At 35.6% G+C, this 27080-nt stretch overlaps 1 protein-coding gene and 1 non-coding gene across 2 annotated transcripts in view; both read right to left on the bottom strand.

Moving 5' to 3' along the window:
- Window positions 1–27080, bottom strand: part of DNAH14 (dynein axonemal heavy chain 14) — a 398948-nt gene that overhangs the window by 272847 nt on the left and 99021 nt on the right. Inside the window, exons 13-17 of the mRNA XM_061159766.1 lie at window positions 14873–15143; window positions 14414–14459; window positions 14228–14325; window positions 6747–6907; window positions 5651–5995 (exon numbers count right to left, since the gene is read on the bottom strand). Coding sequence (XP_061015749.1) covers window positions 5651–5995; window positions 6747–6907; window positions 14228–14325; window positions 14414–14459; window positions 14873–15143 — 921 coding nt within the window. The remainder of the gene's footprint in view (window positions 1–5650; window positions 5996–6746; window positions 6908–14227; window positions 14326–14413; window positions 14460–14872; window positions 15144–27080) is intronic.
- LOC133069739 (small nucleolar RNA SNORA43) lies at window positions 26470–26604 on the bottom strand. Its single transcript, XR_009695963.1, has one exon. It is a non-coding gene; the product is annotated as a small nucleolar RNA SNORA43 (small nucleolar RNA).

Below are 27080 nucleotides of genomic sequence, written 5' to 3'. Positions count from 1 at the left end.
GAGAAAGAAATGGCAACCTACTCCAGTATTCTTGCCTGGGAAATCTCATGGACAAAAGAGCCTGGAGGGCTATAATCCATAGGGTTGCAAAAATTTGAACACGACTTGGCAGCTAAATAACAAGAATTGATAACTGCAAGACACTCCATCAAAAAACAAACAAAATGCACACTATTTTCAAGCACATATGGAACACTGTCTAGAATAGACCACATATTAGTACACAAAACAAGCCTCAACAAACTAAGAGAATAGAAATTACTTAAAACATCTTTTCTGAACACGATGGCATGAAACTAGAAATCATCCATAGAAAGAAAACAAGCAAAAACCACAACTACATGGTGACTAAACACTTGATACTAAAAAAAGAATGGGTCCATTGCCAGGAGCCATTATGGGAGGTCCCGCCCGTGACGAGGTCATGAAGAAAATACCGGGCAGGCAAGGCCATCCAGGACCCCATCCATGACGAGGTCACGAGGAAAAACCTGACAGGCAAGACCGTCTAGGATAAGGGACCCTCCAGGTTGGCCTCGGCCTCTACCCCACCCTGTATCCTCCCCCCTTTTCTACTGTTGTTCTTGTTTACCCTGCTATGGATTCTTGTGTTGCCTGCCGAGAGCTCTCCTGCTCCTCTTTCACTGAATAAAGACCAACTTAAAACCCTAATTAATAAATCTCCTGGAGGCTGGTACCCTATGAAGGGGCCAGGGATGAAGAAAATGCTTCAATTCAAACCCTTTTGCTGGCATTCTGACTTGTTTGATACATATGTGTGCTCATTGCAAAAAATGCTCTTGATTGTTCTAAACATCCTAAGCACAGTACGCTAACAAAAGAAACTATTAAACATAGGTCCCTTCACGGGGTGAGAAAAGCTCCACAAATATGATAGCCACAAATGTGCCTAATAGAAAATACTTTAGATAGAGATTAGCTGGCGACTTCTTGCAGCTAGTTAACTTTTAGACTAAGAGCCTATTTTGTGTCATATCTGCTGTTTCTGCAGTCCTTCGCATTTCTGTTCTGTAAAAATGTAATCCTATCTAGTTCCCATAGAGATGACGCTTATTAGAAAGAAAATAGATTAATTATAAGAAAAACAGGGTCGGCTACTGAAGTTGCTTAAGTCACACCAGGTGCAAGCCATAAAATGTTAGCAGGCCTGAAGGCCAAATGATAAGAAAGACTCTTGTGAACGAAAAAGTATGTGGGTGACATCCAGTTTCTGTTGAAGGTCAAGTTGCTGTAATGTTTTGAGATGACCTGTGTGTAAGCAATATGCACTTCCCCCAAAGATATTGTTAAGGGTATAAAGGAGCTGTGCAAAAATAAACTTCAGACTCAGCCCCGAGCTTTGTCTCACTCTCTCTCTCATTCGCCGACACCGTTCATCCTGAGGGTTCCCCTGGATCCTGCTGGGGCTGGACCCCGGCAGTCAATGAGGAAATAAAATAGGAAATAAAAAATAACTCTAGGCAAATAATGAAAACATTACTATCAACATCTATGGGATACAGCAAAAGCAATTCTAAGAAGAAAATTCATAATGACACAAGCCTTACTCAAAAGATAAGAAAAATCTCAAGCAACCTGCCTACCACCTAAATGAATTAGAAAAAGAACAAATAAAAATTAAGTCAGCTCAAGGAAGGAAATAAAAAACAGAGAGGAAATAAATAAAATTAAGATAAAAAAAACAAAAGAAAAAAAAATAAATCCAAGAGCTGTTTTTTTAAAAGGATAAAAAAAAAATCAACAAATCTCCTCTAGACAGGCTCAGAAGAAAAGAGAGATGACTAAATAAACAAAATAAGAAAGATGAGAAATAACAACTGATGTCACAGAAATACAGAAAACCGTAAGAAAGACTATGAACAGTTGACAGTTGTTCAGTTTCTCAGTAATGTCTGACTGCAACCCCATTGACTGCAGCATGCTAGGCTTCCCTGGCTTCATTATTTCTCAGAGTTTGCTAAAACTCATGTTCACTGAGTCAATGATGCCTCCAACCATCTCATCCTCTGTAACTCTCTTCTCCTGCCTTCAGTTGTTCCCAGCCTCAGGTCTTTTCCAATGAGTCAACTCTTTGCCTCTGGTGGCCACAGTATTGGAGCTTGAGCTTGAGCATCAGTCCTTCCAACAAATATTCAAGAGTGATTTCCTTTAGAATTGACTGGTTTGTTCTCCTTGCAGTCCAAGGGTCTCTCTCAAGAGTCTTCTCCAGCACCACAATTTGAAAGCATCAGTTCTTCAGTATCAGCCTTCTTGATGATACAACTCTCACATCCATACATGATTATTGGAAAAACCATAGCTTTGCCTATACGGGCCTTTGCTAGCAAAGTGATGTCCCTTCTTTTTAATATGCTGTCTATGTTTGCCATAGGTTTTCTTCCAAGGAGCAGGCATTTTTTTTTTTTTTTAATTTCATGGCTGCAGTCACAATCCACAGTGATTCTGGAGCCTAGAAAATAAAATCTGTCACTGTTTCCATTGTTTCCCCATCGATTTGCCATGAAGTGATGGGACGATGCCATGATCTTCATTTTTTGAATGTTGAGTTTTAAGCCAGCTTTTTCACTCTCCTCTCTCACTTTCATCAAGAGGCTCTTCAGTTTCTCTTCACTTTCAGTCATTAGGGTGGTGTCATGTGCATATCTGAAGTTAATGATATTTCTCCTGGCAATCTTGATTCCAGCTTGTGCTTCATCCAGCCCAGCATTTTGCATGGTATACTCTGCATACAAGTAAAATAATCAGGGTGATAATATACAGCCTTGACATTCTCCTTTCTCAATTTGGAACCAGTCTATTATTCCATGTCCAGTTCTAACCATTGCTTCTCGACCTGCACACAGGTTTCTCAGGAGGCATGTAAAGTATATGCCAACAAAACGGACAACCCAGAAGAAATAGACAAGTTACTAGAAACATACAGCCTGCCAAAACCGAATCAAGAAGAAACAGATAATTTGAACAGATCAATTATTAGAACTGGAACAGAATCTGTAATTAAAAAAAAAAAAACTCCCTGCAAACAGAAGTCCAAGACAGAATAGCTTCTCAGGGAAGAACTTACAAACATACAAAGAACTTATACCTATCATTCTTAAATTCTCCCCCAAACCTGAAGACAACAGAACATCCCCAAATTCATTCTATGAGATCCCAATCACCTGATACCAAAACCAGACAAAAACATTACTCAAAAAGAAAATTACATGCCAACAGTTCTGATGAATATAGATGCAAAAATCCTCAACAAAATACTAGCAAACAAAATCTAACAACACGTAAAAAGGATCATGCACCACGATCAAGTTTTATTCATTCCAGGGTCACAATGGTGATTCCACTTACACACATCGATCAAAGTGATACAGCACATCAAGAAAACAAAAGACAAAAACCATGTGATCATCGCAATAGATGTAGTACAAGTATTTGATAAAATTCAACATTCATTCATTATAAAAACTCTCAGGAACATGGATATAGAGGGAACATATCTCAACATAATAAAGGCCATGCATGCGTGCTTAGTCTCTTCAGTCGTGTCAGATGCTTTGCAACTTCATGGACCGGAGGTTCCCAGGCTCCTCTGTCCTTGGTATTCTCCAGGCAAGAATACTGGAGTGGGTTGCTCTGCCCTCCTCCAGGGGATATTTCCAATGCAGGGATCGAACCCATGTCTCTTACATCTACCTGTACTGGTAGGCAGGTTCTTTAACACTAGTGCCACCTGGGAAGCTCCATACAACAAATCCACAGGCAATATAACACTCAATAAGGTAAAAGCTTCCTGCTAAATTCTGAACAAGACAAGGATGCCCACTCTTACCAATTCTATCCAACATAATATTGGAATTCCTAGCCAAAGCAATTGTAGAAGGAAAATAAAATGCATCCAAATTGGAAAATAGGAACAAAGACTGTTAATACCTGTGGATAACATGATTTTATATATAGGAAATCCAAAAGACTCCACCAAAAATATTAGAAATTATAAGTTAATATAGTGAAATTGTAGGCCTTAAAATCAATACAGAAGAATCTGTTGTGTTTGTATATACTAAAAATTAATTAGCACAAAGAGAAATTAAGAAAACAATCTCAATTAAAATCATACCAAAGAAATAAAATACCTAAAAATAAATTTGACCAGAAACATGAAAGCTGTACACTGAAAACTGTAAGACATTAATGAAAGAAACTGAAGAAGACACAAAGAAATGGAAAAGTATTTCATGCTTATAGATTGGGAGAATTAATGTTAAAATGTCCCTATTACCTAAGACAATCTACAGACTCAAAGCAATCCCTATCAAAATATCTGTGACATTTTTCACAGAGCTAGAAAAAAAATCCTAAAATTTATATGGAATCACAAAAGACCCCAAATAAGCAAAGCAATCCTGAAAAAAAAACACAGACAGAGCCATCACACTTTCTTATTTTAAAACATACCACATAGCTACAGTAATTCAAAGAGTAGAGTGCTGGCATAAAGCGAGACACATAGATCAATGGAACAAAAATGATAGCCCAGAATTAAACCTACATATATATGGGTAATTAATTTATAATAAAGGAGCAAGGAAAATACAATGGAAAATGAAAAGTCTATTTGATAAGTTTTGGGAAAATTGACCAGCCATATGTGAAAGAGTGAAGCTGGACCACTACCTTAAACTACACACAAAAATCAACTCAAAATGGATTAAAAACTTGAATGTAAGACCTGAACCACAAAAATCCTAGAAGGAAACACAGGCAGTAATCTCTGATATTTCCCTTAATATTTTTTTCCTCAGGCAAAGAAAACAAAATCAAATATAAACAAATGGGATTACATCAAACTAAAAAGCTTCTGCACAGGAAAGGAAACCATGAACAAATTTAAAAAAAAACAGCTTACTGAATGGGAGAAGATATCTATAAATCTTATATCTGATAAAAGATGAAGATCCAAAATATATAAAGAACTCATACAACTCAACAATAGAAAAACAAACAGGTCAATTAAAAAATGGGTTGCTGCTGCTGCTGCTAAGTTGCTTCAGTTGTGTCCAACTCTGTGCAACCCCATAGACAGCCCACCAGCCTCCCCCATCCCTAGGATTCTCCAGGCAAGAACACTGGAGTGGGTTGCCATTTCCTTCTCCAATGCATGAAAGTGAAAAGTGAAAGTGAAGTCGCTCAGTCTTGTCTGACTCTTAGCAACCCCATGGACTGAAGCCTGCAAGGCTCCTCCATCCATGGGATTTTCCAGGCAAGAGTACTGGAGTGGGGTGCCATTGCCTTCTCTGAAAAAATGGGCAGAAGAGCTGAATAGACTTTTTTCCACTGAAGGTGTGCAAATGGCCAATAGACACATAAAAAGACACATGAAAAGATGTCCAACATCACTAAAATTACAGAAATGTAAATCAAAGCCACAATGATATTATCTCACACCTATCAGAATGGCTATTATGAAAAAAGGTAGAAATAACAAGTATTGGATAGGATAGGAAGAAAAGGATTGAAATACAATGTGGTATACATGAAACTTATGTAATATTATAAACAGATGTTATCTCAATAAAGTGTTACAAATTTTAAAAATCAATTCTCATGCAATAGGAATTTTCAAAATACTTACCTCCAATAGATTTGCATTCTTTCTTTCAATTACAGATCTCAAGAGGTTTTGGCTCATATCTATGATGTTCTCAACATATGGTAAGCATTGTAACTGATAATCAAAACTCATAACTTTGAAAATACCAATGCGTTTCTCAATGGCCATATTAACAATTTGTCGAAGGTAGTTTCTGAATTTAGACAGTATACTTTTAAACTGTGCTGAAGTTAATTCTTCCATAGATGATATTTTGGTACCCATGATTTTGGCCTTCTCTACCATAGTACAATATTTCCTAAACTGGCAGCTGTAAATATTAACTTGGCCCATTGAAGTTCCAATAATAGTCAGGAAACTCACAATCTATAAATAAAAATGTTAGAAAGTTAATCAGGATTTTTTTTTAAATGATAACAGTATGGTCTAATAACCTAATGGTTTGGTTAAAACATTTAAAATGGTTTTATGTGAAGTTCATTTTGTTAAGAATGTCTGTCAAGTATCTAAATATGTAGGAAACTTAAGACTTTAAGAAATTTAGATAGCTTTTTATATTTCACTTTATGTAAAGTACTAAAGAGTAGGCTATTTAACTTTATAATTAGTATGTTATCTTGAGCCATGCAGTAGAGATGTCAGTCATTTATTCCTTTGCTTGTCACCTTGTTTTAGTGTATATGCTTCACACATAGCCCTAGAAAAAATGAGTTCTAAATATTAATTCTTAAAACATAGCCTTTTGGGTAGGATAGAATCTTGACCCAGGATAGGAAAGTTGGTTGTTTTGTGAATTTGAACAAAAAAATGCCACGTTAGATAGTAATGGGAAAAGTCGGGGCCATCATTAGCAAGTCAATATTACGAGGGAACTATAAAAGAAAAAGATTTTTTTCATAGTGAAGGTTTGAAAAAACACATAGAGGCAAACAAAGAGGAAAGATCATGAGGAAGACAAATAGGGAGCTAAGCTGGGAGTGATTTTCCAGTTGCCATTAATTATGATACTCTAATAAATCCCTTTAATCTAAAAATTTCAGTGCACATCTGTGCACTGAAGCCAAATATATCTTAAGCCTAATATACCTTCCTTAAGATAAACTATTTTTAAACTTACTTTATCTTGGTAGGCAGGATCCATTTCAAAAAGGACCTGACAATCTGGCCATCTGGTTTGACAGTCTATTACACTTTTGTTCTTATTAGGTAAATCCATAATTAAAGTCGACTCAGTAAAGATAGATAGGCGGGGATCTTGGCAAAGAGGAATAATTTTGGCTAAAATATATGATTCAAAGTTTAGTACATTCAGAAATTCCATTGAAAACAATGCTTTAAAATTATCAAGGACATTTAGAACTACTGAAAACTGAGGTAGATGTAATGTGAGGGCTATCTAGTATTCTATACTGATAAATGGAATTTAAAGGCAGGTATAAAAATTTGGAATTAATATTATAGAAATAAATAATCATGCATAAGTACTGGGTGGTGGGTCAAGGTATGATCAAAAAATCAGAAGAAATCATTAAGTTAACAAATACTTAAAGTGTATCTGCTGTGTGAAGAGCGTTATATCATTACGAGGATACAAAAATTAGAAGGCATTATCTCTATTGTCTTTGAGTTCATAATCAAGCTGAACAAATTGGATGTCTAAGGCAAAAAAAAAAAAAACCCTTCAATGTACACTGCATAGACTATCCAAAAGTTAGCTCAAGATAAATGACATATCTAAATATAAAACACAAATCTATAAATCTTCTAGGAGAAAATATAGGGAAAATATGTGTGACCTTAAGTTAAGCAAAGAATTTTTAAGAGACAAAACCAAAAGCATAATCCATAAAACAAAAAAATTGACAAACTGTATCTTATCAAAATTAATAAGTTTAGCTCTGTGAGACTCAATGAAAAGATAGTTGTCTTTTTGCTTTATTTACAGTTTCCTTTGCTGTGCAAAAGCTTTTAAGTTTAATTAGATCCCATTTACTTGTTCTTATTTTTATTACTCTAGGAGGTGTGTCAAAAAAGATCTTGCTGCGATTTATATCAAAGAGTGTTCTGCCTATGTTTTCCTCTAAGAGTTTTATAGTGTGCAGCCTTACATTTAATAAACAAAATAAAAACACAACCCACAGATTGGGAGAAAATATTTGCAAATGAAGCAACTGACAAGGGATTAATCACCAATGCATACAAACAATTCATGTAGCTCAATATAAAAAAAATCCCAACACTCCAATCAAAAAATGAGTGGAAATGGACATTTCTTCAAAGAAGACATACAAGTGGCTAATAAACACTTGAGAAGATGATCAACATCACTAATTATTAGAGAAACAAATTGCAACTACAGTGAGGTATCACCTCACACCAGTCACAATGGCCATCATCAAAAATATCTACAAATGATAAATGCTGGAGAGGATGTGGAGAAAAGGAAACCCTCCTACTGTCTGGGTGGAGTGTAAATGGATACAGCTACTATGGAGAATAGTATAGAAGTTTCTCAAGGAACTAAAAATAGAACTAACCTATGATCCAGTAATCTCACACCTGAGCATATACATGTAGAAAAGCCATAGTTCAAACAGATACACGCAACCCATGCTCTGTGACAACCTAGAGGGGTGGGATAGGGTGGGAGATAGGAGGGAGGATCAAAAGGGAGGGGACATACTTAGACATATGGCTGATTCATGTTGATATATGGCATAAACCAACACAATATTGTAAAGCAATTATCCTCCAATCACACATAAATTAAAAAAGATAGACACACCCCAAAATTCATTGCAGTGTTATTTACAATAGCCAGAACATGGAAGCAAACTAAATATCCATCAACAGAGGAATGGATAAAGATGTGGTATATACCTACAATGGAATAATATTCAGTCATAAAAAGGAACAAAATAGTGCCATTTGCAGAGATGTGGGTAGACCTAGGGACTGTCATAGAGTGAAGTGAGTCAGAAAGAGAAAAATATCGCATAATATTGCTTATATGTGGAATCTAGAAAAATGGTACAGATTAACTTATTTGCAAGCATAGAGACATAGACATAGAGAACAAACTTATAAATATCAAGCAGGGAAGGAGGTGGGATGAACTGGCAGACTGGGACTGACATATATAATGACTATGTATAAAACAGATAACTAACGAGAAACTACTGCATAACATAGAGAACTCTGCTCAGTGCTCTGTGGGGACTGAAATGAGAAGGAAATCCAAAAAAGACAAGATGTATATATACATATAACTGATTCACTTTGTGGTATAGCAAAAAATAACACACATTGTAAAGCAACTATATTTTAATAAAAATTAAAAAAAATAAAAACAGAATGAAAAGTTAAGGCATAGACAGGGAGAAAATTTTGCAAACGTTGTATCTGATAAAATACTTGTATTCAGAGTACATATTAAGACCTTTCGCAACCTAACAATAAATAAACACCCCAACAAAAAATAAGCAAAGACCTAAAAAGATATACAAGCATACATATATTTTAAGCATTTAAAAAAACAAACATCACAAGTCATTACAAATGAACTATATAACCACACTGAAGAGGATGGGAAAGAGCTGATTTAAGGTACTTTGGAAAACGGTGTTTTTATTGTAGACTATAAGCTTAGATACTAAAAGGAACCTACACAAACACTGTACTTATTTGATACATTTGTTTCTTAAAGAGGTCGTTGCTGTTGTTTAGTCACTAATCTGTATTTAACTCTTTTGCAACTCCATAGACTGTAGCCCACCAGGCTCCTCTGTCCATGGGATTTCCCTGGCAAGGATACTAGAGTGGGTTGCCATTTACTTCTCCAGGGGATGTTCCTAACCCAGGGCTCAAACTTGCAGCTCTTGCATTGACAGGCAGATTCATTACCACTGAGTCACCTGGGAAGCCCTCTTAAAGATGTAGGGATAGCAATTCTGAAAATATAATACAGGTGTAACAAATAAGTAACTATATTACTGATTATGTGAGCCACATTTCTCACCAACAGAGAAAAAAGATACATATTAGGAAAAGTAGGAGGTGAGAATGAACCCTGAAGGTGCTGGATTGGGATCTGATAGATGTATCAGTAAGAACTCATGTGCTGTGTGCTTAGTTGCTTAGTCCTATCCAATTCTTGCAACCTCATAGACTATAGCCTGCCAGGCTCCTTTGACCACGGGATTCTCCAGGCAACAATACTGGAGTGGGTTGCCATTTCTTTCTCCAGGGAATCTTCCTGAGCCAGGAATTGAACCCAGGTCTCCTGCATTGCAGGCAGACTCTTTATTGACTCAGCTATGAGGGAAGCCCCAAGAACTCATAGTTTAAAATGAAACAAACAAAAAATAGATATAGAAATACAGATGCATATATTATGCATGAGCTAGTATATATACATATATTTTCTAGATATTTTCACCATAGCATCTAAGAGCAATAACAGTACTATAGTAATGAGCACATCTACAGTCTAGCTCCCTTGATTCCTAAAGTTTGTTCTCCTATAAAAGGAACCAACCAGTGTTCCTTGAAAAAGTGGTTGATTTAAGGGCAGAGGCAAAGAAAATACAAGATGAGCATGAAGCATCATGTGGTGATAGAAGCAAAACAAGTGGCCATTAGAAAAAGATGTCAATAGACTAAATGCTTTAATCAAAAGACTGAGAATGACAGATTTGATAATAACACAAGAACCTGAAATATGCGGCCTACAAGAGACTCACTTCAGGGCAAACGATGCGCAGACAGACAAAAAGTGAGAGCATGGATAAAGAAACTTACTTGGAACAACTGACTGGTTCAAAATAGGGAAAGGAGTATGTCAAAGCTGCATATTGTCACTCTGCTCATTTTAACTTCTATGGAGAGTGCATAACGTGAAAGGCCAGGCTGGATGAATCACAAGCTGGAATCAAGATTTCTGGGAGAAATATCACAACTTCAGATATGCAGATGATATCAGTTTAAAGGCAGAAAGTGAAGAGGAACTAAAGAGCCTCTTGATGAGGATGAAAGAGGAGAGTGAAAAAGCTGGCTTAAAACTCAACATTCAGAAAACTAAGATCATGGCATCTGGTCCCATCACTTCATGCAAACAGATGGGGAAAAAGTAGAAACAGTGGCAGATTTTATTTTTGTGGGCTCCAAAATCACTAAGGATGGTGACTGCAGCCACAAACTTAATAGCTGCTTGATCCTTGGAAGAAAAGCTATGATAAACCCATACAGTGGATTAAAAGCAGAGACATCACTTTGCTGACAAAGGTCCATACAGTTAAAGTTATGGTTTTTCCAGTAGTCACGTATAGATGTGAGAGTTGGATCATCAAGAAGGCCGAGTGCTGAAGAATTGATGCTTTCAAATTGTGGTGCTAGAGAAGACTCTTGAGAGTCCCTTGGACAGCAATGAGATCAAACTAGTCAACCCTGAGGGAAATAAACCTTGAATATTCATTGGAAGGACTGATGCTGAAGTTGAAGCTCAAATACTTTGGCCACTTGATGTGAAGAGCTGACTCACTGGAAAAGACCTTGATGCTAGGAAAGACTGAGGGAAAGAGGAGAAGGGGATGATGGAGGATGAAATGGTTGGATGGCACCACCAACTCAATGGATGTGAATTTGAGCAAACTCCGGGAGATAGTGAAAGACAGGGAAGCCTGGCGTGCTGCAGTCAAAGAGTCAGACATGACTCAGCAACTGAACAACAACAGAAGGCTACATTCAAAAAACATTAACACACATTCTTTTCAAGTGTGCCTGGTATGTTCTCTAGGATAGAACATAATCTAAATTGGAAAATGAGCCCCAAAACATTTAAGAGAACAGAAGTTAATTCAATCAATTTTTCTGACCACAATATGAAACTAGGTATCAACTAAAAAAGAAAAATGGGAAAAAAGCCAAACAATTGACTAAACATGTTACTAGAAACCCAATGAGTCAACAATGAAATCAAAGAAGAATCAGAAAATAACACCAAATATGCAACTTAAAAACACAACATTATAACTTCTATGAGACGCAAAAAAAGAGGTTCTAAGATGGAGTTCATAGCAATACAGATCTTTTTCAAAAAAACAAAACAGAACAAAAAACTCTTAAATAAATAACCTACCTACCACCTAAAAGACTTAGGAAAAGAATAAACAAAACCCAGAGTCAACAGAAGGAAAGAAATAATTAAGATCAGAGGAAATAAATAAAATATAAACAAAAATATAATAGAAAATATCAATAAAATGTAGAGGTGATTTTAAAAGATAAAAAAAATCAACAAACATCTGGCCAGGCTCATCAAGAAGAAAGGACACAAATAAACAAAATAAAAAATGAAATATGAGCAATAAAAACCAGTATCACAAAAACACAAAAAATTATGAAAAAATACTATGAAGTTATATGCAAACAAAATGTTAAACCTAGAAGAAATGAGCAAGTTTCTAGAAACATACAGTCTGCCAATACTGAATTTGGAAGAAACAGATAATTTGAACAGATCAATCACTAGAAGTGAAAAAAATCTGTAATTAGAAAAACTACCTGCCAACAAAAGTCTAAGACTGAATGGCTTCACTGGGGAATTTTACCAAACATACAAAGAACTTACACTTATGACTGTCAATCTATTCTAAAAAACTGAAAAGAAGCCAACATTCTCAAATGTATTCCAGAGGTTCCTTATCACCCTACACAAAAACCAAAGAGACCACAATAAAAGACAATTAAAGGCCAATAGCTTTGATGAATACAGATGCAAAACTCCTCAGCAAAATATTAACATAAATCCTCAAAAAAATCCCCCAATACATAAAAAGGATCATACATCATGACCAAGTTGGATTCATTACTAGATCACAAAGATGGTTTAACACACACAAAGCAATCAATGCTATACACCACATTAGCAAAAGGAAAGACAAAAACACATGATCATTTCAATAGACTCAGAAAAAGCATCTGACAAAGTTCAACATCCATTCATGAAAAAAACTCTTACCAAAGTGGGTACAGAGGGAACAGATCTCAGCACAATCAGTTCAGTTCAGTCGCTTGGTCGTGTCCAGCTCTTTGCGACCCCATGGACTGCAGCACGCCAGGCCTCCCTGTCCATTACCAACTCCCAGAGTTTACTCAAACTCATGTCAATCGAATCAGTGATGCCATCCAACCATCTCATCCTCTGTCATCCCCTTCTCCTCCTGCCTTCAATCTTTCCCAGCATCAGGGTCTTTTCAAATGAGTCAGTTCTTCACATCAGCTGAAGTACTGTTTCAGCTTCAGCATCAGTCCTTCCAATGAATATTCAGGACTTATCTCCTTCAGGATGGACTGGTTGGATCTCCTTGCAGTCCAAGGGACTCTCAAGAGTCTTCTCCAACATCACAGTTCAAAAGCATCGATTCTTTGGTGCTCAGCTTTCTTTATAGTCCAGCTCTCACATCCATACATGACTACTGCAAAAATCATAGCTTTGACTCTATGGACCTTTGTTGGCAAAGTAATATCTCTGCTTTTTAATATGCTGTCTAGGTTGGTCATAACTTTTCTTCCAAGGAACAAGTGTCTTTTAATTTCATGGCTGCAGTCACCATCTGCAGTAATTTTGGAGCCCCCCAAAATAAAATCTCTCACTGTTTCCACTGTTCCCTATCTATTTGCCATGAAGTGATGGGACCAGATGCCATGATCTTAGTTTTCCGAATGTTGAGTTTTAAGCCAACTTTTTCACTCTCCTCTTTCACTTTCATCAAGAGGCTCTTTAGTTCTTCTTTGCTTTCTGCCATAAGGGTGGTGTCATCTCAGCACAATAAAGGCCATTTATGACAAACAGCAAAAACCACTCCCAACAGTGAAAATCTGAAAAGCTTTTCCAGTCAATTCAGGAACAAGACAAGAATGCCTCCTCTCACTCTTTTGATTCAAAGTAGTTTTGAAAGTCTCAGCCACAGCAATCAGAGAAGGAAAAGGAAAAAAGTACACAAATTTGAAGGGAAGAGGTAAAATTGTCACTATTTGCAAAGCTATGATACTCCATAAAGATAACTTCAAAAATCTCCACACAAAAACTATTAGAGCTAATAAGTGAATTCTGCAAAATACAATATTAAAACACAGAAACCTGTTGTATTTTCTTATACTAATAATGAAAATTTAGAAAGGGAAAGTAAAAAGAAAAAAAATCCTATGTAAAATTGCATCCCAAAAATATCTGGGAAAAAATTTAATAAAGGAGATGAAAGACCTATATGCTGAAAACTATTAATAAAAATGTAAGGTGAAAATAATATTTACAACTGTTATGCTCTGATATAAAAGGCATGCCTTATTTAAGTCTATAAAATCCTGTAGTACATTATCGAAAAAATCAGAACCTTGGGCTATTTACCTAATTCCCAACAGTTAAGCACTCAACAGCCATATGTATAATTCACACATCCTCAAATAATTTGAAGTTCACATTGATTGATTCCAAAGAGAGTGAGTTTATAATTTTCTAATACACTGTAATGTCTGCACATTCCTGGGATGTTGCCAAAGAAAGACAGTGAATCTAACTAAACTTTAAAAAATACTTACTTATGCATTTCTCAATAGCAGCCACCATATTTTGAATTTGTATTGAAAACTCCAATCTGTTGGGAGTTATAAAGAGATTTGTAGGGAATTCTAAAAGCCTAAGAGAAAATAATAAAAGCATATATAAGAAGAATACAGTAACATAAAATACAATTACTTGTAATTTCAAAAATATCTAGTACTTACTCATCACTCATGCAATTTTTCTCAAACTCAGTTTCGAAGTCTAGTTCTATCAGAATCCATCAAAAGAAACAGAATAAAAATTTATTTTTATGTAAAAACTTATATTTATGGCAGCTAATTAACAAGGTTATATTGTCAGTACTTTCTAAAACCCTAAGAATAAACTGGAAAGATTACTTTAAAGACTGAATTCTAGCAGTACACCCCACCCCCAGATTCTGATTAAGGAGATCTGAGAAGAAATTCAAGAGTCTTTAACATTTATAAAAATCATAGACTATTAACTGATAAATACATAACTACTAAAATTTTCTTCCATGTGTTATTTTAATTTATCCTTTAACATTTATAAAAATCATAGACTATTAACTGATAATACATAAACTACTAAAATTTTCTCTCACATTTTCCAGCTGCTAAGATATTTCTTCTCACTTTTAACAGTGTCATTCACTTTACCTGAAAGAATTTCATAGCTGTAACTCATTCTTTTTGATTTCTTCATTGGAAGTAGTTCTTTACTTGATTGTTTAATGAAAACATTGACTTCATTTTCTGACGTATCTCCATATATTGCAGATTTTTCAGAGCACTCATCAGACTCATGTAAGTTCTCTTCAGAATTTTCTGAAGAATCACTTTCAGCAGGAGTTCTCAACTGTAGGTTTACTTCAAATATTGGCGCAGGTATTTTTCTCAAATCTGTATCCACTTTAATACTATTCAAAATCTAATTTAACAGATACGTTAGAGTGATAGTTATAATATGTAAATAAGTGTTCTTTTATATACAACAATATAAAACTAACTTTAAATGAAAACTAATAACTTCAGCATAAATGAATAACATTCTAATGGTATATAATTGATTTTCATTTAAAAAATAATGTAAAATAAGTGATACATTATAATGCAGTAGTTTTCCAGTTGATGCCATAGTGGGTACATATTAATCATTTAAGAACTTCCTAAAAATATAATTTCTGAGGCCCTATCCTAAGAATTTAAAAGGTAGGGGCAAGGTCCAGGAATCTAAAACATCTAAAAGCTGAACAGGTGATTCTCCCATGTACTCTGATTTAAGAACAACAAATCAGATAAAGAAAACAATCCCATTTACACTACATCAAAAATAAAAAACCCACAGGGAACTACATTCAATATCTTGCAATCACCTATATTGGAAAATAATCTGTAAAAGTATGTATAAACATAACTGAATCACTTTTCTGTATACCCGAAATTGATACAATATTGTAAATCAACCACTGTTCAATTTAAAAACTTCCTTTTGTCCAAGAGCATCCAAACATTCTGATAAGAATTTCAGTGTAGCTGAATCCCCTTAAATGTGTTTACAGTTGGCTAAATTCCAAATTTATAAATAAAAGGCCTTTGTATTAAAAATAATAATAATACACAATATAAAACTACACCATAAAGCTACAATAATCAAAAGAGTACGACAGTGGCACAAAATAAGAAATACAGACCAGTGGAATCGGATAGAAACCCTATGGAAAAACCCACACACTTATGGTCAGTTAATCCATAACAAAGGTGGCAAGAATTTACAATGCAGAAAAGACGGTCTCTTCAACAAGCGGTGTTGCAAAAACTGTATTAGAACATTCTCTAACACCACACACACACAAAAAAAAACTCAAAATGGATCAAGTCCTAAATTTAAGGCCAGACACTATAAAACTCTTAGAAGAAAACATAGGCAGAACACTCTCTGACACAAATCATAGAAATACTTTCTTATCTACATCCTAGAGTAATGAAAATGAAACCAAGAACAAAGAAATAGGACCTAATTAAACTTAAAAGCTTTTGCATAGCAAAGGAGATCATAAACAAAATGAAAAGACAGCCTACAGAATAGGAGAAAATATTTTTAAATGAAGTGACTTACAAGAGATTAATTTCTAAAATACAAATAGTTCATACAGCTCAATATCAAGAAAACAAAAAACCCAGTCAAAAAATGGGCAGGAGACCCAAACAGACATTTCTCCAAAGAAGACATATAGATGGCCCAAAAGCACATGAAAAGGTGCTCAACCTCACTAATAATCAGGGAAATGCAAATCAAAACTACAACGAGGTATCAACTTTCACGGTCAGAAAGCCCATCATCAAAAAATCTACAAACAGTAAATGCTAGAAAGAGTGTGGAGAAAAGGGAAACCCTCCTACACAAGCAGGAATGTAAACTAGTACAACAGGGGGCGCATTGGTAAAGAATCCACTTGCCAGTGCAGGAGATGCAAGAGATGTGGGTCGGATCTCTGGGTTGGGAAGATCCCCTGGAAAAGGGAATGGTAGCCCACTGCAGTATTCTTGCCTGGAAAATTCCATGAACAGAAGTGCCTCATGGGTTACACTCCATGGAGTTGCAAGGAGTCGGACATGAGTGAGCAACAGAGCACACACACGACCACTATGGGGGAACAGTATGATGGCTCCTTACAAAACTAAAAATAGAACTACCATGACCGAGCAATCCCACTCCTGGGCATATCTCCCGAGAAGACATAATCTGAAAGGATATATGCACCCAAAAGTTCACTGCAGCACTATTTATGATAGCCAAGATATGGAAGGAACCTAATATCCAATGGCAAAGGAATGGATAAAGAAGGTGCAGTGCTTATATATCATGGAATATTACTCCGCCATAAAAAGAACAAAATAGAGGTTATCATGCTATGTGAAATAAGTCAGGTAAAGACAAATTCACTCATGTGAAATTAAATTTTTTAAAATGATACAAATGGATCTATTTATAAAACAGAAAAAGAATCACACATCAGGAATATATTTCAAACTCATCAAAACAGGTCCTAGTCTTTCTTTAAAGTCTTTAAACTCCACTTTAATGTAATTATACTAGTATAGCTATCTCTACTGAAAAATAACAGGAGTATTGTAAGTATAAACATTTTATTTACAAAAAATATAATTGCTCTTAGTTTCAATCTAGGCATAGGTTCTCAAGTAATCTTTTGATTCCTTACATCCCATAAATAACCTGTTGTGCCTGTGGCATCCAGTAAGTGTTTCTCACTTACTGAGGTGAGATCAGATCAGTGGTCATCTGAATCACCTACTAGAACTTCAATCTTTATAGCTTAAGTCATTAAGAAATAAAGGGATTTAACAATAACAAGAAGTCCTTCACCAAAGGGAAATTTAGTGATATATTATCATGTGATCAGGATTTACTTATATATGAGTTGAAGCTTAACAGCACAATGTTGAGTAAAAATATGTAAAAACAGAAAGGCAGCACAATGAAATTTCTGCAAATTCTAACATGTATAATAACAAAATCCAAGACATGATACTTTAAAAAATTTAGTGTAACTTTATGGAAGGTGGATTGAAGAAAAATACAAAAATGATATTTTAGTGACTCCTCATAAGAGGGGGAGGATGTGTTAAAGTTGGGGGATAGGGAAAGAAATAAAACAATAAAATGATACAAAATAAAATAAACAAGAGACCTTGATGAACTGATAAAAATAGTATGCATGAATCAAGAGGATAATCAGTTCAGCTCTCCATATCTGGTCTCCTACACTAAATGAGGTGGCAGAAGAAAGAACAAGAGAAAACACCAGAAGAACCAGATGAAGTAGAGATCAGAAACCTGAGAAAGAGTTCACACTAATGGTGTTAAAGATAACAAAATAACTTGGGAGAAGAATGAATGCACAGAGTGAGAAGTTACAAGAAGTTTTTAACAAAGAGAAAATATAAAGAACAACCAAACAGAGTTGAAGAATAGAATAACTGAAATGAAAAATACACTAGGATAAATCAGTAATAGACTCAATGATACAGAGAAACAGGTCAGTGAGCTTAAAGACAGAATAGAGGAAATCATTGCCACTCAATGGAAAAGAGAATGAAAAGAAATAAAGATAGTTTAAGATACCTCTGAGACACAATCAAGCACACTAACATTTGCATTACAGAAGTCGCAGAAGAAGGAAAGAGAGAAAGGGACTGAGAGCAGTATTCAACTGCCTAGCCTGCGAATACTTCCCTAACCTGGGAAAGGAAACAGTCATCCACGTCTATGAAATACAGAGTCCCACAGAGGATGAAACCAAAGAGGAACACACCAAGACACATTGTAATTAAAATGACAATTAAAGATAAGGAGAAAATACTAAACTAAGAAACAATATTTAAGGGAACTCCCATAAGGCTAGGCTATCAATCGATTTTTCAGCAGAAACTCTGCAGTCCAGAAGGGAGTGGTATGATAAAACTCAAAGTAATGAAAGGGAAAATATACAACCAAGCACATGCAATCCAGCAACACTCTCCTTCAGATTTAATGGTGAGATCAAAAACTTAACAGACAAGCAAAAGCTAGAATTCAGAACCATAAAACCAGCTTAACAAACAAGGTTAAAGGAAATCCTCTGGGTGAAAAAAGAAAAGGCCAGAATTAGAAATGAGAAAATTATAAAATTAAAAAGGTCACCAGTAAAGGCAAATAATGTATAGTACATGTAGGTAATATCCTACACATAAAGCTATTAGGAAGGTTAAAATCAAGAGTAGTAAAATCATCTATATTCATAGTAAGCAGTTAAGTCCTACATAAAACAATTAAATGTAAAATATGATATCAAAACTATTATAAGGAGTGAGAGCACAAAAGCACATTTTTTAATGCATTAGAAACTAAGAGAAAAGCAACTTAAACTAAGTTTATTATAGACTGCTATACAAAAACCTCACAGTAATTATAAAACAAAAGTCTGTAACAGATACACCAAAAAACAAAGAGAAAGGAATCCAAACATAACATTAAAAATAGCCATAAACTCACAAGAGAAGAGAATCAATGAGGAAAAAAGGGAAAAAAGATGCCACCCCCAAATCCAAAACAATTAACAAAATGGCAGTAAGAACATACATACTGATAACTAGCTTAAATGTAAATGTAAGTTTAAATGAAAACTGCCCAAATCCAAAGACACTGAGTGGCTGAATGGATATAGAAATAAGATTCATACATGTGCTGCCTACAAGACATTCACCTCAGATCTAGAGACACACAGACTGAAACTGAAGAGATGAAGAAAAGTATTCCATGCAAATGGAAATAAAAGTTGGAGTAGTAATATTTAGACAAAATAGACTTTAAGTAGAGACTGGAATAAGATATGAAATAGGATACTGCATAATGATCAAGGGATCAATCCAAGAAGATATAACAATTGTAAATACACATGAAACCAGCATGAAAAGTCAAAGTGAAAGTCACTCAGTCATGTCCAACTCTTTGCAACCCCATGGACTATACAGTTCATGGAATTCTCCAGGCCAGAATACTGGAGTGGGTAACATTTCCCTTCTCCAGGGAAGCTTCCCAACCCAAGGATCAAACCCAGGTCTCCTGCATTGCAGTCAGATTCTTTACTAGCTGAGCCACCAGGAAAGCCCTTTTCACTTTCACTTTCACAATCCAGCATAGGAACACATAAATAAATATGAGTAAATAGTAATAAACATAAAGGGAGAAATTGACAATAACACAATAATAGAAAATTTAACACAACATTCATTGATGGACAGCTCATTTAGACAAAAAAATCAATAACTGGCTTTAAATGACACATTAGACAAGATGAACTTAATTGATATATATAGAGAGAATTCCACCTGAAAGCAGAAGAATACACATTCTTTACAAGTGCACATGAAACATCTTCCAGGACAGATCAAATATTAGGCCGCAAAACAAACCTCAGTAAATCTAAGAAAGTTGAACTCAAAGCAAGCATTTTTTCTGACCACACCACCATGAAACTAGAAATCAATTACAAAAAAAATGGCAATAAACAGAAGCATAAGGCTAAAAATATACTACAAAACAGAGCCAACAGATGACTGAAGAAATCAAAGAGGATATAAAAAAATTCACAGAGACAAATGAAAATAAAAATATGATGATACAAAACCTATGAAAGGCAGCAAAAGCAGTTCTAAGCAATACAAACTTACCTCAGGAAACAAGAAAAATCTCAAATAAACAACCTAACCCTACACAGAAGAACAAGAGAATGAGGAACAAACAAAACCCAGATAGTGGAAGGAAATAAAGATCAGAGTAGAAATAAATAAAATAGAGACTAAAAAACAACAGAAAAAAATCAATGAACTAAAAGCTGGTTCTTTGAAAAATAAACAAAATTGACAAATGTTTAGCCAAGCTCATCAAGAAAAAAGGGAGAGGGCCCAAATCAATAAAATCATAAACAAAAAAGGAGAAAGGTTACAACCAACACCACAGAAATTCGCGGGATCATAAGAGACTACTATGAGTATCAATGAACTAATAAAATTAACAATCTGGAAGGAACAGGCAAACTCTTAGAAATGCACAGTCTCCAAAGACTGAACCAGGGATAAACAGAAAATATGGACAGGGACCTCCCTGGTGGTCCAGTGACTAATAACCTGTGCTCCCCTTGCCGCGGCCCAAGCTCAATCCCTGACCAGGGAATGAGATCCCACACGCTGCAACTAAAGATCCTGAGCGCTGCAATTAGGATGCAGTGCAGCCAAACAAACAAATAAATATTTACTTAAAAAGGAAAAGAAAATATGAGCAGACCAATTAACAGTAATGAAACTGAATCAATAATTTACAAAAACAAAAGTTCCTGTTCAGATGCCTTCACAGGTGAATTCTGCCTAATATTTAGAGATGAGTTAACATCCATCCTTCTCAAACTATTCCAAAAATATTGAAGAGAAAGGAATACCTCCAAACTCATTCTTCTTGCCCACCATCACCCTGATACCCAAACCAAAGATATCACAAAATAAGAAAATTACAATCTCACTGACAAACAATAGATGCAAGAAACTTCAAAAACATACTAGCAAACTGAATCCACCAATACACTGAGAGTCATATATAATGATCGAGTAGGATTTATCCCAGAGATGCAAGGACTTTTCAATTGATTTTCCCCAAATCAATCAGTTATGATATACCATATTAAGAAACCATAAAATTGCATTCATTTCAAATGCTAGTATATTGTCACCCTACTTATTTTAACTTCTATGCAAAGTACATCATGCAAAATGCTGGGTTGAATGAATCAAAAGCTGGAATCAAGATTGCTGGGAGAAATATCAATAACCTCAGATATGCAAATGGATACCACTCTAATAGCAGAAAGTGAAGAGGAACTAAAGAGCCTCTTGATAAGGGTGAAAAGCAGAGTGAAAAAGCTGGCTTAAAACTCAACATTAAAAAAAAAGAAGATCCTGGCATCTGGTCCCAACACTTCATGGAAAATAGATGGGGAAAAAGTGGAAACAGTGACAGATTTGATTTTCTTGGGCTCCAAAGCCACTGTTGACAGTGACTGCAGCCATGAAATTAAGACGCTTGCTCCTTAGAAGAAAAACAATGACACCTAGACAGTGTATTAAAAAGCAGAGACATCACTTTGCTGACAAAGGTCTGTAAAGTCAAAGTTACGGTTTTTCCAGTAGGCATGCACAGATGTAAGAGCTGGACCATAAAGAAGGCTGAGCACTAAAGAATTGATGCTTCTGAACTGGAGAAGACTCTTGGGAGTCCCTTGGACAGCAAGGAAATCAAATCAGTCAATCCTAAAGGAAATCAACCCTGAACATTCATTGGAAGGACTGAAGCTGAAGTGCCAATATTTTGGCCACTTGATACGAACAGCTGACTCACTGGAAAAGACCCCGAGGCTGAGAAAGAGTGAGGGCAGGATGAGAAGGGGCTAACAGAGGATGACATGGTTGGATGGCATCACTGACTCAATGGACATGAGTTTGAGCAAACTATGGGAGATAGTAAAGGACAGGAGAGCCTGGTATGCTGCAGTCCATGGGGTTGTAAAGAGTCAGACATGACTTAACAACTGAACAACAACAACATTAACATATTGAAGATTAAAAACCGCAGATGCAGGAAAAGCTTTTTCAAAAAAGTTCTGAATATCCATTTATGGGAAAAGCTCTCCAGAAAGTGAGCATAGAGGGAACATTTTTCAACATAATAAAGGCCATATATGAAAAACACTCAGCTAATATCATCCAAAACAGTAAAATGCTGAAAGCATTTCCTCTAAGATCAGGAACAAGATAAGGATGCCTATATTCAACATACTTTTAGAATCCTAGACACAGCAATCAAAGCAGATAAAGAAATAAAAGGAATCCAAACTGAAAAGGAAGAAATAAAGTATCATTTTTTTCAGATGACATGATACTTTTATACATGGAAGATTCTAAAGATGTCATCAGAAAACTACTAGAGCTCATCAATGAATTCAGTAAAGTTACATGATACAAAATTAATACACAGCAATCTGTTGTATTTCCATACACTAACAGCAAAGTATCAGAAAGAGAAATTAAGGAAACAATCTCACTTACTGTCCCTTCAGAAAGAATAAAATATGTGGAATAAACCTACCTAAGGATGTAAAAGAGTTGTAACTCAGAAAACTTTTAAGCCACTGATGAAAGAAACTGAAGCCAACACAAACAGATGAAAAGATACACCATGTTCTAGAAGAATTCATATTGCTAAAATGACGATACTACCCAAGGCAATGTACAGGTTCAATGCAATCTCTAAATACCAATGGCATGTTTCACAGAACTAGAAAAGAATTTCAAAAGCTACAGGGAACATCAAAGACTCTAGATAGCCGGAACAACCTTGAGTAAGAACGGAGCTGGGAGAATCACACTCCTGGTTTCAGATTATACTACAAAAATACAATAATCAAAATAGTATGGTATTGGTGCAAAACAGACACACAAATCTATGGAACTAATAAAGAACCAGATAAACCCACACCCTTTAGGCCTATTAATCTATGTGAAAGGAGGCAAGAATATACAATGAAGAAGACAGTCTCTTCAATAAGAGGTATTGTAAAAACTGGACAGTTATTTGTAAAAGGATGAAACTAGAACATTCTCTAACATCATATACAACATAAACTCAAAGTGAATTAAAGACCTAAATGTAAGACCAGATATTATAAAACTTTAGAGGGAAACATAGGCAGAACAAGCTTTGACATGAACTGCAACATTTTTCCAGATCTGCCTCTTAAAGCAAGGGAAATTAAAGGAGAAATAAACAAATGGGACCTAATTAAACTTAAAGGTTTTCGTGCAGCAAAGGAAACCATCAGCAAAATGAAAAGACAACCTATCGAGTGGGAGAAGATATTCACAAATGGAATGACTGATAAAGGGTTAATATCCAACATATATGAATAGCTCATATAGTTTAACATTCAAAAAACAAGCAATTCATTTTTACAAAATGAGCAGAACTGAACAGACATTTTTTCAAAGAGGAAATGCAGACTGCCAATAGGCAAATGAAAAGATGTTTGACATTACTAACCATCAAGGGAATGAAAATAAAAACTAAAAAGAGATTTCACTTCAAACCTATCAGAATGGCAGTCATTGAAAAGAATACAAATAACAAATATTGGTAAGAATGGAATCCTTGTTCTCTGTTGACGGGAGTGTAAATTGGTGTAGTCATTGTGGAAAACAGTGTGGAGGTTTCTCAAAATACTAAAAATAGAACTACCATATGACACTATCATTTCACTCCTGGGTATGTATCTGAAAAAACCAACAACACTAATCTGAAAAGATAAATGTACCCCAGTGTCCATAATAGCATTATTTATAATTGCCAAGGTGTTAAAGCAAACTGTGTTCATCGATAGATGAATGGATAGAGAAAATGTGGTGTACACACACACACACACACACACACACACACACACACACGACACAATGGAACACTACTTAGCCATTAAAAAAATGAAAATTTTGCCATTTGTAGCAACATGGATAGACCCGGAAGGCATTATGCTAAGTGAAATAAGTCAGACAGAGAAAGAAAAATATTGTATATCACTTATATGTGGAATCTAAAAAATATGACAAATTAGTGAATAAAATGGAAAAGAAGTATACTCACAGATATGGAGAACAAATTAGTGTTTACCAGCGGGAGAAGGGAGGGTGGAGGTGTAATATTGTGGTAAGGGACTTAAAAGGGGGAGTTATTATGGTATGATATGAAATCATTTTAAAGTACTATACAATTAAAGAATCTTTCATTCAATAAGTTAATTAATTTTAAAAATATAATAAAAGAACAGGTATAAGAATACATAAAAATTCAGCATAAGATAAAAATACACTTAAATCAATTGGAAAGTATAGATTATTCAAAAAAATGTAGTAGTACATTTGGGAAAAGTTAATTTGCCTCTCTATCTCATCATATATCTACCAAAATAATTATCAGGTAAAATAATTATTTAAATGTAGAAAATAAAACCACAAGATTACTGCAAATACTAATAAAAATAAATAATATTTATATTATCTTGGTATGAGAAATTATTTTCTAAATATGATACTAAATGTAGAGACTATAAAGAAAACAGATGATTTATTTTTCTGAAAGACTTTATTAGCACAGTTTTAGGTTCACAGCCTAACTGAGTAGAATGTATACATGTATTTCCCATGTATCTGCTAAGCCCATACAGTCATAACCTCCCCATTGTCAACGTGCCCCACCAGAGTGACACATTTGATACAACTAATGAACCTCCAGTGATACACCATAATCATCCAAAGTTCACAGTTTACATTAGAGTTCCTTCTTGGTATTGTATATTCTATGAATATGTAGATTGTATGGGTTTGGACAAATGTGCAATAATCCATCATTATCATATTACATGTACTTGCACTGCTCTAAAAATCTTTTGTACTTCATCTATTTATCCTTCTCTCCCCCAGCCTCTGTCAACTGCCAGTCTTTTTAGTACTGCCATAGTTTTGTCTTTTCCAGAAACTGGTATCATACATCCTGTAGTATGTATATACATATAATTTGAAGCATACAGTACCTAGCCTTTTCATATTGGCTTCTACTTACTAATCCTCTGTCTTTTTATGGCTTGATAGCTCATTTATTTTTAGCAGTGAATAATATTCCATGGTTTGGAGATATTACAGTGTATTTATACATTTACCCACTAAAGGACATCATGGTTTCTCCTGGTTTTGGCAATTTTGAATAACGCTGTTAGAGACATCCACATGGAGGCTTTTGTGGACTTTAGTTTTCAACTCTTTGGGTCAAATACCAAAATTAACAACTGTTGGATCTTACAATAAGTGTATATTTAGTGTCTTCCAAAGTGGCTGAACTGTTTTGCATTCCTACCAGAAATGAGGGAATGTTCCTGTTGCTCCACAGCTTTGTAGGCATTTGGTGTTGTCCAAAATGTTCTGGATTTTGGCCATTCTTATGTATTACATTCTTATTACATTCTTATGTAGTAGTATCTCATTGTCGTTTTAATTTGCATTTCCCATAAGACATATGACGTTAAGGATGTTTTTATATGCTTGTTTGTTATCTGTAATCTTTTAAGTTTCTGTTAAGATCTTTGGCTCATTTTAAAAGTGGGTTTTTTGTCTTTTTACTGTTGAGTGCTCAATGTTTTTTGTATATTTTGGATCATAATTTTTTTTTAATCAGATGTTTGTTTATAACTGGTATATAAGAAAGTGGATGACTTTTTAATATTCATTCTTTTTTTTTTTTTTTTTTTGGAATCTAATCAGCGATTCCTCCCAAACCCTGTTTTTTTGCAGCAGAGCCGTCAGCGGAATCCTCTGGCCTTCCCTCAAGGGACTCCTTACGCCATGCGCTCCGGGCAGGAGCACTCGTGGGCCGGGTGGCGCAGGACAGCAGCTCAGCAGCCTTCAGCCAGGGAGGCGCGTCACAGGTGCTCAAGGACTCCTAAACAGTCCTCCCACACAGACTGACAGAACCATCATTTCCAGCAGACCCTCTCCGGGCCAATCCCGCCGGACCCAAGCTTGCCGTGCCTGTCCGCTCACTCAGTCCTCCTTGGCCTTCTCTTCCACGCACGTGGGAACAAGGGGCTCCCGCGGGCAGCCCTCGGTGTTGTCCGGCTACAAACCATTCTTAAGTGCCCACCGTTCTGAGCACTGAGCGTAGAAATAGCCGCTTCCTCTCTGCTCCAACAGCATGGGCGCAGCAGGGCAGCCGCACCCGTGGTGCCGGCAAGTCCAGCATCTGCAGGGCTGTGTTAATATTCATTCTTATGTCCTGCAAACTTTTTATAATTTCTTATTGGCTCCAGGAGATTTTTGTCTATTTTGGATTTCCTATATAGATAATTGTGGGCTTCCCAGGTGGTGCTAGTGGTAAAGAACCCACTTGCCAATGCAGGAGACATAAGAGAGGAGTTTGATATTACCATCAGGAAGAACCCCTGGAGGATGAAATGACAATCCACTCCAGTATTCTTTTTACTTATTTTTTAATTAAAGGGTAATTGCTTTACAGAATTTTGTTGTTTTCTGTCAAACCTCAACATGAATCAACCATAGGTATACATATATCCCCTCCATTTTGAACCTCCCTCCCATCTTCCTCCCCATCCCACCTATCTAGGTTGATACAGAGCCCTGTTTGAGTTTCCTGAGACATACAGCAAATTCCCACTGGCTATCTAATTTACTGGTAGTGTAAGTTTCCATGTTACTCTCT

The sequence above is a fragment of the Dama dama genome, chromosome 14, assembly GCF_033118175.1.
Source record: "Dama dama isolate Ldn47 chromosome 14, ASM3311817v1, whole genome shotgun sequence".
Taxonomy (NCBI): Eukaryota; Metazoa; Chordata; class Mammalia; order Artiodactyla; family Cervidae; genus Dama; species Dama dama.
The sequence above is the reverse complement of the archived record's forward strand: the minus strand, read 5'-3'. Positions and strand labels throughout refer to the sequence as shown.